We start from the raw sequence: 13,112 nt of genomic DNA on the forward strand, positions 1-13,112 counted from the left end.
GTAAGTGAAGTTTTATAGGAAGAAATAAGTAATAGGCAGAACAAGAAACACTTTTGGACATGGACAATATGGGAATTTGTTTTTCCTGCATTTGGTGGTGTCATTTTTCCAGGGGGGGAGGTGAGAGGGAAAATTAATGCCTGTTAATTGAAAAAAAAAATAGAATTTAATTAAAAAAAATTAAGTATGAAAGATCATTTCCTCATGTGAATTTGGGATTTAATAACAGAAGGGCTGAAGAGTGGCCAAAACTTAGTGGATGTGGATAAGGTTTCCTCTCCCACTTCACTTCTCCCATAAAATTGGTCACATCTTTGGGATGGGACTGAGATGACTTAGGGGAGAACAGTGGGTAGATGAACTGAGATAGTAATAATGATCACAATATTACAGGATTCAGAGTCAGATGGGGCCTTGATGGATCACTCAGAAAACAGTTCTAACAAAGAAATATCTAATCGTCTCCTCGGAGTACAAGTGAGAGGCTCAAAGTCAAGAGTAAGGAAAATCCTTTCCAAGTAAAGAGACTGAAATCTACAGAGCATTTGCAAAGAACAAGGCCTGAATGATGGATGTGTGGGCACTGATGAATCACAGATAAGCAAGACCAAGAGAGGAACTAGGCAGGATATCCAAAGGCCCTCCGAAGTGATGGGTACCAGTAGTAAAGTGGTAATTATGTGAACTGAAACTCTTTCCGCTTTGTGTTTTTCTAATTCCTTTAATAAATATGCAGTATTTGTTTTTCATTTTGAAGCTCCAATTCCAGCTGATCTAAGGCCAACTGAAGGTTGAATCCCAAAGCCCAAGCAAAACTTGGCACATGATCAAGCTGGAAAGATGTAAAAAGCACAAATAACAAGTCAACCACTCCCCATCCCTATAACCCTCTCAAAAGAAAAAAAAATCACCACCAGAAATAACTAACATTTCCTCCACACAAGAACCTTAAGTGCAAGAGTTTACAAATTGCTGTCTCTGCCTGTGGCCTGAGGCTTAGACTTTTGATTTATTTTCCTCCCTCTCTATCCAACCAGAGCTGTGTTCAAGAGAATGACTTCAAGAAAAGACCAGGAAAGGGATTTTAATAAAAACAAACATGATCCTACCATACTATCAAGGTCATACCTTGAAATTTTTCTAGCGCCATAGGAAAATGACATACTTTCTGAGCATATAATTCAGCAAAAAAAAGATCCTGCCTTCATAAGTAGGCTTTTGGGCCAAGGCCTCCCTTTATTCAGAAGACAGGCTTTCTACTATCTAATTACATGGTCCCCAATTCCAACTGAGAAAATGGAAAGATGCCAATTGTACTGGCATAATTTGGTTACGCCCATGGATTATGAGTGCAGATGGGACAACAGCTTGAAACGCGTGCCCGTTTTATAAGACAGGTAAGCATCTTGAAAGGCCAGCTCTGCTGATTGTGAAACAAAGATGCTGTAAGTAGAAAATGGTCATAGCATAACCAAGTTGTGTGGACTTAGAACAATGTAACAGTTTCTTATTGGTGAGGTCCTAGATAGTAATAATGATAACAGCCAGCGTTTTCAGGTTCATAAAGCTCCTTTGATTATATATGTGTATATATATATATATATATGTTTGATCCTTACAGCAACCCTAAGGTGGGTATCATTACGTCCATTTTGCAGATGAGGAAACTAAGGCTGAGAAAGGTTAAGTGACTTGCCCATGGTCATATGGCTAAAGAAGTATATAAGGTAGGATTTGAACTCAGGACTACCTAATTAAAAGTCTATTGCTCTATTCGTCATACACCTAGCTGCCTGAGATCAATCAGTCTTCTGCAGGATGGAAAAAAAAAGAAGCATGGGCACTTCCGCCCAGAAGAGAGAAAAGGCTTATTTCCATATTTATTGAATATTCTGTTTTGTGTTCTACAGAGTTCCATGGAACTTTTTTCCCCCTTAGGAAATTAAGAGAACATCAAATGTGAAACTGGAAAGAGAATTACGATAGAAAATTTAGGGAACCTCTGTATATGTTTACTTCTGAATTCACATTATATACCTATGTCCAGCATTTTCAACCCATAGGCTGAAGAGAAGTACAAAGTAAGTGAAAGCAGGACGAATGTATGTTTTGCTAATACAAAAACTATGCTGGAACCAGCTCATATATAGCTTGGGCTGATTGGCCCAAGAAATTGGCCTCACTATAAATCACCTCAGAAATTGGCCAACACTATAAATTTATTGTTTTGTTGCTTGTTTAGACTTAAGAAAGTGATGGGAAAATGTTAATAATACAGATTAAATTTAAAAGTGTGTTTTGCTTACATGCCTTCCCCCCACCCCGCTCCCTCGGGCCAGTTGTTAAACATCCAGCTAATAAGAAAACCCTGCTAATAATCCTTCACCAAGGTACTATTCTAATATCTTATTAGAGGGGTGACTGAGTTCTTCAAGGCTATGCTGGGGAAACATAAGCCCTAACCAAGCTGGATAGGCTTTGACTATTGCCAGAGGACCCTCCTAACTAAAGTTTAGTACCTAAGAGTTGATTATCATGCAATTTTTTGCTCATAACAATTCATTACACTATAATTTACAGTAAGAGTGCCTTGTGTATCAGAGGAACTGACCAAACTTAGCTGGATTAATCCGTCTACTAAAATACATCAGTAGAGGGAACATACTTGACTGGGATGAAGCCATGGCCTTTTTCAATAGTATGCTAAGAATACGAAAAATAGCTAGTTACTGGATTCTGTCAAATGTAAACTCTTCTTTCAGTTGGTTTTCAAGTTTTATAAGCTACATATTTTATTTTGGAAATTCGGTCTTTTGCATTTAACCTTTATGTCTATTTGGAGAGATGTCTTATTGCACTGAAGCTCTCTCAATTGGTTCTATCTATGTAATTGAGTAAGTTCTCTAAAATGATCAGTAATGTACCTGAGGTTTACATACTGCTAGATTTGTGAGGCATTTTAATTTCCATGGATGACTATCATGATCTCTACCTCTTTCCCTTTCAAAAGCAGCCTTTAGGCAGTTTCCCTAATTCCAGATGGGATGTCCCTTCTCCAAAGAAGGGCATATTGAGTCACCTGGCTGCCCCTTTCTATCTCCTCTGTAAAGGCTCAGCTCAGTCTCCAAATTCAGGGTTTGGAACAATTAGTAACTTACCCGCTTTATCCAGAAAAGCATCTCAGCAGCCACACCCTGAATACCAACAATTTCCTGTGTCTCCCAAGTCTCCTCATGTTTCCTCCAACCCTACTTTCAGTAATAGGAAACCAAGCGCGGGGGGTGGATGTACTACGGCAGAAGCCATCACACTGACTAAATAAGAGCCTAGACAGACTGAAGTTTAGACAGAGACAGTTTAGGCTGACAGGTAGCTCAGCTTATATTGGGAAGCAAAGAGCCATCTAGAACAATGCCACAAAGGCAGGAGGATGGGCTGCTCTAGCAGGCAGAGAAGAAGAGCTTCAAGGCATCTTATTAAGAGTCTCTCTGAAACACAAGCCAGCCCAGATAGAGCTGCCCAGCATGAAGCTAGATCTAGAGAAAAAGTAAAAAGGTGAAAAATAAGGGGAGCTACAAAATGTCATAATCCAGAATAGAGTCCCACAAGCAATACTTCAAAGATAGAACTGTACGATATAAGTTCTGAGCACTGGACTTCACTGCATTAATTAGTTTAGAAAATTCCAAGGTGGGATTTAGTAGGGACTGGATTATGCAAAGTCTCCTTCTCTGTTAATACAAACTAAAAGAGGAACCTCATAAAGTCTGTAGTGCTTGGGCTTTCCATTAGCTACTATGGGACTATCCAAGGTATAGATTCCCCATCTGTCCCCATCTGCTACCCTTCCTTATAGTACTCACTCTCTCAAAGGGGTGGTGAATACAAATTGATTAGTAAGCACAGTTTCTTCATGAGATGGTTTGTGGAGGTGCTTGGTGCTGTATAAATATTAATGAGGTAGCTAGATGGCTGAGAGCACAGAGCACTGGGCCTGGAGTCAGGAATACCTGAGTTCAAATCTGGCCTCAGACTTTTACTAGCTGTGTGATCCTATTCTAATCATGAAACCTCTGTTTGTCTTAATCCACTGGAAAAGGAAATGGCAAAGCACTCCAGCATCTCTACCAAGAAAAGCCCACAGACAGTATTGATGTGTTGTGGTCCACGGGGTCATGAAGGGTTGAACATGATGAACAACAAAAAATGCTAGTGACGATGATGATGGGTACATAGAGGTAGCAGGGTATTGGAGAAGGTAACACTATGAAGACATTTTGAAATAAGAAATAAATGATTTTGCCAGTAGAAAGATTATGAGGATGTTAATTAGGAGACTGGAATCTTACTCCTAGTCTTGATATTGATTAAATTGAATGTGTGACTTTGGTTACGTTGCAGTCCTTATGGTCGGCCCTCAGTTTCCCCTGGTATGAGGAACAAACGTAAAAATATCATTGCAATGAACTCTAAGCAACTGTTGAGACATTTTTGTACCAATATTTTTTGTCATGCTGAATGTCCATGGAAGTTTGCTCTTGTATAATGGAACAAAGGTAAAAATCTCATCAAAATACTCCAAGCAACTGTTGACATTTTTGTACTAAAATTGCTGTCATGCTGGATGGTTGTGGAAATAAGCCACTGCCTATGGCTAGGAAATGCTTTTGTTAAAAAGAAATTTCCATTACAGAAATATCTGTATCTGTAATATCTGCAAAATGACTTATACAGAACTATATCACAGACTTCAGTGATAATAATTAACAATGAATAATTACCTAAGGCAATTTTAGTTCCTGTCATAGAAAAGTTGTTTTTTTTTTTTAAAGCAAACAGTTGGTAGCAAAGAAGTGGAAATTGAGGGGATGCTCCTCAGCTGGGCAGCGGCTAACCGAGTCGTGGTATATGGTTGTGATGGAATACTACTGTGCTGTAAAATGATAGGCTGGTTAACTTCAGGAAAACATGGAAAGACTTCCATGAAATAATGAAGAGGAAATGAGCAGAACCAAGAGAATGTTACATACAGTAACAGAAATATTGTTCGAAGAATAACGGTGAGTATTATTCTGAGTACTATAAATACTCAAATCAACTACAAAGGACCTATGAAGGAAGATGCTATCCACCTCCAGAGAAAGAGCTGATAAACAGAAGTATGCATGATAAGGTCGATATGTGTAGATCTATCAATCTATCCACATCTCTGGGTCAAATGGTGGTCTTCTCTAGTGTGGGGTGGGGAGGGAGTTAGGTAGACATTTTGGAACTTAAGATGTAATAAAAAAAATTAAATTCAATTAAAAAAGAGTTCAAATGTATGTAACATCATTGACTTAAACACTGAACAGAAATTAATAGAATCATTGATTTTGGGGTGGAAAAAAAAGCAAATAGTGTTTTGCCCTAAAAAAAAATGTAGGCATTATTTCTAACTAGGCCACCTATGATAATCACATGCTTACAAACTTCTTGTTTTTTTTCTCAAGGATCCTAGATCCTATCTTCATCTTCTCCATGAAAAATAGCCTGAAAGAAAAACTAAACACCTATGTCAGTAAAACATCAGCAGAAAATTTAAAAAAAAAGGGTTCATCTCAGGGTTAGTATATTTCTGTTAGTACTATTAAAAAAAACCCAACCCCTTTTTCCTACTTAACCTTCTTTTCACCTGCAATGATTTTCTTGAGAAGAGACAGAACATATTTTAGTGAGGGTGGGTAGAGTGGGCAGCAGTGTGTGAAAAAATGTACGATCAGTCAAAACAGTGTGGGAAGAAGCTGTGTGTGGTTTAAGCACATGGCACTGTTGGCTTGGCCAACATCTGTAAAGAGCCACTGTCAGAGACAAATAAGTATCTGTACCAAATAAAGAATGATGCCAACAAGACAACAGTCCATTAACAGCCCACATAAAATATGGTAATTACAATAAAATAGTTCAGGTTTACATAGAACTTTCCAATTTACAAAGCCACTCTCTCCTACTGCTTTTAGTGGTAGGTAATAATGTGGTTAGCAATTAGACGACACTTGAAGGCTTATGAAATGCTTTACATAAATCATCTTATTTGGACATTGAAAGAACCCTGGGAAGTAGGTGGTATTATCGGCCCTAATCTACACGAGGAGACTGAGAGATGGTAAAGAGAACTGTCCACAGGTGTCTGAGGCTGGTTTTGAACTTGGGTCTTTCTCACACTGAAACTGGTGCCCTACCCACTGTATCATCTTGTAGTTATCTAAAAATATTTGTGTTTTACATAGTTTTACATTTTTGGACAGGGAAACTGGGGCTCAGAAAAGCTACATTACTTAATCATCTGAAGATGGCAAAGACAGAAGATGGTAATGGTCAAGGGTGGAGGGACTATGAGGAAACAGGCACAGTAATATACTGCGAGTGAAGGTATGAATTAATCCAATTATACTGGAAAATAATTTAGAATTGTGCCAGAAAACCCACTAACCTATTCATACAAAGCCTTTGAGTTATCAATCACACTGCTGGGAATTATATGCCACACAGTTCAAAGATAGACAAGTCCCATATATACCAAAAATACTCAGGGTAACCCTTTTTTGCGACAACAAAAAAAAAAAACCCAAATCAAACCAAAACTAGAAATAAAATGGGTATGCTTTGGTTGGGGTATGACTAAAGATATGAAGAAATGAAAGTGAGGAAGGCACACATAAATTTATTAAGGAATCAAATGAACAGCTCTAAATCACTATTAATCAGAGAAATGCAAATTAAAACAACTCTCTGAAGTAACTATCATTTCACAACTATCAGATTGGCTAAGAAAAGGAAAATGATAAACGTTGGACAAGATGTGGGAAAATTGTAACACTAACGCATTTCTGGTAGAGTTGTGAACTGATCTGACCATTCTATAGAGCAATTTGGAACTGTGCCCAAATGGCTTTTAAACTGTGCATACTCTTTGATCTAACAATACCATTACTAGGTCTGTATCCAAAAGAGATTATAAAAAAGGGAAAAGGACCCACATGTACAAAAATATTTATAGCAGCTCTTTTTGGTGGTGGTAAAGAACTGGAAATTGAAGGGATGCCCATCAATTGGGGAATGGCTGAACAAGTTGTGGTCCATGAAAGTGATGGAATACCATTGTGCCTTAAGAAATGAGCAGGTAGATTTCAGAAAAACCTGGAAACACATGAACTGATGCAGAGGGTGAGCAGAACCAGGAGAACACTGTACAAAGCAACAGCGACATTGTTCAATGATTAACCATGACAGACAGCTACTTTTTTCTTCTCAGCAATACAATCATCCAAGACAATTCCAAAAGACTTTTATGATGGAAAATGCTATTCACATCCAGACAAAGAACTGATGGAATCTGGATGCAGATCAAAGCACACTATTTTCTTTTTTTTTCCTTTATCATGGTTTTTCTCTTTTGTTCTGATTCTTCTTTCACATGACTAATGTGGAAATATGATTTATATGATTGTACATGTATAATCCATATCAGACTGCTTGCTGTCTTGGTAAAGGTGGGAGGGGAGGAAGAAAAATTTGGAACTTAAAATCCTGTGAAAGTGAATGTTGAAAACTATCTTTACATGTGATTGGAAAAAAAAAAGTACTATTAACTGGGGAAAAAAAGAATCAAATAAGAATTAAATAAAAAAAAAACCAGGAGAACAATATCCATGATGACTATAATGTAAAAAAGAAACTACCACACTGATACTTTCTGGCCATCTGCATGCCACGCCACCTGAAAGTCTTTTTCTCCAACCATCACCGGCTCCCATTGCTCCATGGCTCCACTCACCCTCTCTCTGGAATCCCAGTTCAAAATACTCCTCCAAAAGTACACTGTCTTATGGGTGCTGTCTTCCCTTACAACAGGGCCATCCGAAGTGCGACTCGCGGGCTGCATGTGGCCCACAGTGCGATTTAGGGGTGCTCAGCCCATGTTTTAGACAGCCCTGCCTTGCAAGGTGCTTAATGGAAAGGGCTTTCTTTTTGTATATGGCATGAAATAAATGGGTTTTTTATTCATTCATGAACAGAGCATTTAGTAAGTGCTTACTATGTACAAAGCATTTTTTGTTTAGTCATTTCTCTTGAGTTTGAGTCTTCATGACCCTACTGGGAGTTTTCTTGGCAAAGATACTGGAGTGGTTTGCCACTTCCTTCTTCATCTCATTTTACAGATGAGGAAACTGAGGCAAACAGGGTCACACAGCTAGTAAGTGTTTGAGGCCACGTTTGAACCCGGGTCTTCCTGATTTCAGCCCCTGTGCTACTACCTAGCTGCCTCTAGGTGTTGTTTAGTCATTTCAGTCACGTCCTACTCTTCATGACCCCGTTTGGGGTATTCTTGGCAAACTGGAGTAGTTAGTGCAAATCACTAGGGATACAAACAGAAGAAATAGTCCTTCCTGACAAGGGGCATTTATTCATTTACTAAAAGAAAGTCAAACTGAGTAATGGCTAATTATGGCACAGAAGAGATGATGAAATGCACCTCTCTCCTTTTGGTAGGGAGGTAGAGGACTTGTGGAATGATGTATATGTTATCTGGCGAAGTTGCTGCTTTGGCTAGTTTTGCTATACTATTTTTCTTAGCTAACAAGAAGGGGTAGGGTGGACTAAGATATAAATGGCTAAGATATAAAAACAAAAGGAATGAACAAACTTTTTTTAAAAAATACATTAGACACAGCTCTGGAAAATTCCATACGGGAAAAATTCTCATAGTGGAAGTCTATGATTATTTTATCAGGTTCACGCAAGGTGTGAAACTCACATTAGTCACAGTACTTTCTAAATCTTGGGAGGTATACACTGATTTACCATCTTCCTCTCTGCTTCCCTCCTACCCTTTCCCTCCTTCTTACCTGGACATCATAGAGGAATCTGAAGTGACTTCCTCGGTTTGCAGCTTCCCTCACAGCACGAGCCAAGTCCACTGAACCTTTGCCACCAACTGACCAGTGATAGCAGGCGACTGCATCAAAGGCTCCAGCCTGCTTTGCGAGTTCACAGACCAAGTCAATCTCAGCACGTGTGTCGGTCCTGTTGGTGATGGAAATACTGATAGTTTTGACTCTGTTTATTTAGCGGGTGGTTTTTTAAAACAGAGAATAATGTACACTATGTATAAACAAATGGGACTTTATTTTAACCTTTCTTACAAATGGTTTAATATTTTAGGCTCAAGATTTTATTGCCTGGTATCAGTGATTCTCAAAGTATGGTCTAGTGCCCTTACAATCCCTGAGACCCTTTTCAAGGGGACCTATGAGGTCAAAACTATTTTCATAATACTAAGATATTTTAATTTCAAATATGGCAAATACAGGTAGATATAACCCACATAAACAAAAACTCTTTGGGTAATTCTCAGTTTTTAAGAGTGTAAAAGTGTCCTGAGACCAAAATGCTTGTGTGTTCTATACCTTACTGACTGGTTTGTTTTTTTTAAAGGAAAGAAGAGAAAGTAAAATGATTCTTTTTGGGGTCTGTGAGGCTTTGTTAAAAAAAAGAAAGGTGAATTGTAAAAAAAAAAAAAACTAAACAAAAAACTCAGGTTTTAAAAAAAGTATTCATCTGGTTCTCATAATTAAAAATGTGTAGCATGACACATTTGCTTTTCCTGGGAAAAATAACAAACCCTAAAAGATCGGTTATTGGTAGTATCCTCTTTCCCTTACCTCTTAAGTATGAGGTCTCAAAAGAATAGCAAAGTGCTATTTGCCGCCAGGTAAAAAAATCACAGAAAAATGTAATGATCCAATCTTGTTTAAAACATGAGGTTTAACTTACTTGAAGACATTTAGAGCAACCACAACTGGAACTCCAAAAAGTTGTGCAATCTGAATCTGCTTCTTAAGGTTACAGCATCCATCAGCTACCAGTTGAAGGTTCTGTAAGAAAAACCATTTGTCCCAGCGTGTCATTTCTCATTGAGCCTTGCGAAGCCAAGAAAACCAAAAGGATTGTTTTGGAGGGGGGGGTTTATTTTTATTTTTATAGTTTGTCTTTACTTTATAAGAACATTATGAAACACCTCCTCAAAAGAAGAACAGCTGCTTGCGAAAAACTCCATCAACTGCCTTAAATGTGTAAGTCAGGCTACTACTTCCTGGGATTCATGACAGCATTTTGTCTTATTGGCTGTCACACCAGGAACAACATGCCAAATATGTCCGTGGGCGGGTTGACACAAGACACTTTGTATCAACAAATTGTGTGAATCAGCGCCAGTTTTTCCCCCATAATATTCTTTGCTCCATTGTAAGGAAAAACCCAATACTAACAGGTTATTGGAAAGACTATTTATAAAAAGACAGCCTTGAAACACACTATTTCTTTCAAATTCAGAAATCCAATTTGATTTTAAAAAATAGACTTCCTGTTTGTGAGTCATGTTGTATGCAACAGAATATAACAACGGCTTTGCCAGGCTTCCTTCATTCATCAGCAATCCAATAATTCATGCTTCTGCTAAGTACCCTTGCCTGCTTAGGTAGCCAATTTTTACTGGATAAAGTCTGTGAGTAATTCTGAAGATGAAGCATCCTACTACTGCTCTTTCTCCTGGGCTAATCTGGTCCTTTTTAGTTAGCTTTCTTCCTAGACTTCCAAATTTGAGTGTAATTCAGAGGCTATTACCGAGATGCCTACATAACACAGTGCAGGAACAATGAGGAGTCTGCATTAAAAAAACAGGTTGCCAAAATAAAGAAGTAATTTATAAATTTGAGTTTCCTGATTTTTTTAGTGTAGGGGAGAAGGCCTTGTTTATTTTATTATATCATTTTCCATATCTTAGATAATGAGAACTCTTTGGACATTTATGGACTGCACAATCCTAGCCTGTTCCTTAGTTAAAAGTCACCGTCTTCTTTCAAAAATAGATGAATTATTCAAATGATACCATATAGCACATATTTACACAGTATTCCTTACCTCTTCCATATATTCTTTCTTAAGAGGGACACCAGCAGTCACCTAAAATTAGGAAAGAGGTAAATTAAGGAAAATGCCATAAAATGTTTAATTCAATTTACCAACATTTTAATCCCACCTCCATAATATCTTGTCTTTTTTGGTGGAAAAAATATCTATGGATTCTCATGAGGTACAGGGTAAAAATGAGCAAACAGTATCCCCCAGGATCCTCAAATCTGATGCAATCTTCTGTAGCAATAACATAGTATCCACAACAAAGGAGGCATAAGACTTCAGGCTGCAATTTAGTATAATATATATCACGTTTGTTACTATCAGCAGATCTTGATTTTTGAAATTATTCATTCATTCAGCCCTTCTGTGCACCATATGCTATCAAAAAGATCAAAGATGAAAATGCCAATGTAACATAGGATGGAACTACATGGCTAGGGAACCTGCTAATAAACTAGAGAGTTCACAGAACTGATTTTTTTTTTGAAAAGTTCAAATTTTACAATTTGAAAACTCTTGAAAACTGAAAAACAAATTTCAATGAAATAAATTTTAGAGGGGGCAGGGCATTTCCTTTTAAAAGACTGATTTTTTTGAAATAAATCAACGGCTAAAACAATCTGACACTAGGACATAATTGATAGCAACAGAACAACATGATTTTCAGAAATCTGATGAAAGATGATACACTGAGCTAATTTTTAAAAAATTAAGATAAATAAACTCAAAGCTAGAGAACAACTCTGTGGGGGTGTCATTTAGTACTTTTAAGAAGCATGCAGTCATTGACAGATGCAAAAGAAAAAACTCAGTACATGCAAATGTCCTGAAGTAGATTAGTACCTCTGAATGAAAAGTTTTAAGTATTAAGTGTTTGTTCCATGAATTTTTAAAACCAAACTTTTAGGTGAAGACATAGCAGCAACTTACACTTGGGCCACCTCCATGCATCTTCAATGCCCTCACTGTCGCAACCAGAACCACTACATTGGGAACCAAGCCAGAAGCTCTACATTTGATATTGAAGAATTTCTCCATGCCAATATCAGCTCCAAAACCAGCTTCTGTGACTGTTGGGAATAAAGTAAAATACCATTACCTTCTAAGAACACGATTACCAGAGTAGCTATTAAAAACATCAATGTTCTTCATCTCCAATGAGCGCTAAACAAATCTGAAATTTTCCAAATCCCCAAGACAAAGAACATCTATTGCTTTCTCTTGGGAGGTGACAAAATATGGCCAGAAGATGTCCCTGGATCTCCACCAAGTCTTTTTTTTTTTTTTAAATTTCAAGGGTTACCACTTTCTTTTATGGATAGTAAAACACACCTTTAAAAAAATCTTTGACTTTTCTCTATTATAGCTCAAATAACAAAGGACAATGGATAGTGATATTTATTATACATATAAAAAGAAGCTACTTACTAGCTGTGTGACCTTGGGCAAGTCACTTAAGCCCAACTGCCCTGCCTTCCCTCCTCCCCCCCCTAAAAAAAAGCCATCAATTAAGCAACAAGCATTCATTAAGCACCTAATATATACTAGTCACTGGATATACAAAGATAAAAATGAAACAATCAATGACTGGCATCAAGGAGATTAACATTTATCTTTTTTGCACCCTCTTTGGCACTCTGGGTTTAAGGCCACGTACCCTTACGCAGAATATTTTTAAGCGTATAAAGTAAATCATTTAACTCTTGGGACCTTGGTCTCCTCATCTACAAAATGAGGGTGTGGAGTGGATGATGCGTGTGGTCCTTCCCACTCAGTCTGTGATATGTGATCCCAAGAAGGACAGTACTAGACGGGATATACTAACATGTGGCAGGTAGAAAGGGGCCCATTTTGCATCAGTGGGTACCATCTTTAGTCAATCAGTATGCACACAGACTATTAAAGATAAATTGGTCTTTCCCAATAGTCATTCAGTAATTTGCAGCATAATCAAAAGTTAAGTCCATTCCATTTTTACCAGGCTTTTTCTCAAACCCTTTTTCTCATTTGCTGACATCATAAATATTTAAGATCAACATAGGAGAATACCACCCAAGGACCCCCAAAATTTTGTAGAAGTGTGTCATCTGAAACCACTGTGGGAAGAACTGAGTATATTTCTGCTATGACCACACAACCCACTCAGATATGGC

At 37.8% G+C, this 13,112-nt stretch overlaps 1 protein-coding gene across 1 annotated transcript in view; it reads right to left on the reverse strand.

The window, feature by feature from the left end:
* The window catches only part of MTHFD1L (methylenetetrahydrofolate dehydrogenase (NADP+ dependent) 1 like), a 193,368-nt gene that overhangs the window by 66,258 nt on the left and 113,998 nt on the right, over window positions 1-13,112 (reverse strand). The window contains exons 21-24 of the mRNA XM_036769181.1: window positions 11,890-12,029; window positions 10,963-11,004; window positions 9,817-9,917; window positions 8,889-9,066 (exon numbers count right to left, since the gene is read on the reverse strand). Coding sequence (XP_036625076.1) covers window positions 8,889-9,066; window positions 9,817-9,917; window positions 10,963-11,004; window positions 11,890-12,029 — 461 coding nt within the window. The remainder of the gene's footprint in view (window positions 1-8,888; window positions 9,067-9,816; window positions 9,918-10,962; window positions 11,005-11,889; window positions 12,030-13,112) is intronic.

Source organism: Trichosurus vulpecula, chromosome 7, assembly GCF_011100635.1.
Source record: "Trichosurus vulpecula isolate mTriVul1 chromosome 7, mTriVul1.pri, whole genome shotgun sequence".
NCBI classification, from domain to species: Eukaryota; Metazoa; Chordata; class Mammalia; order Diprotodontia; family Phalangeridae; genus Trichosurus; species Trichosurus vulpecula.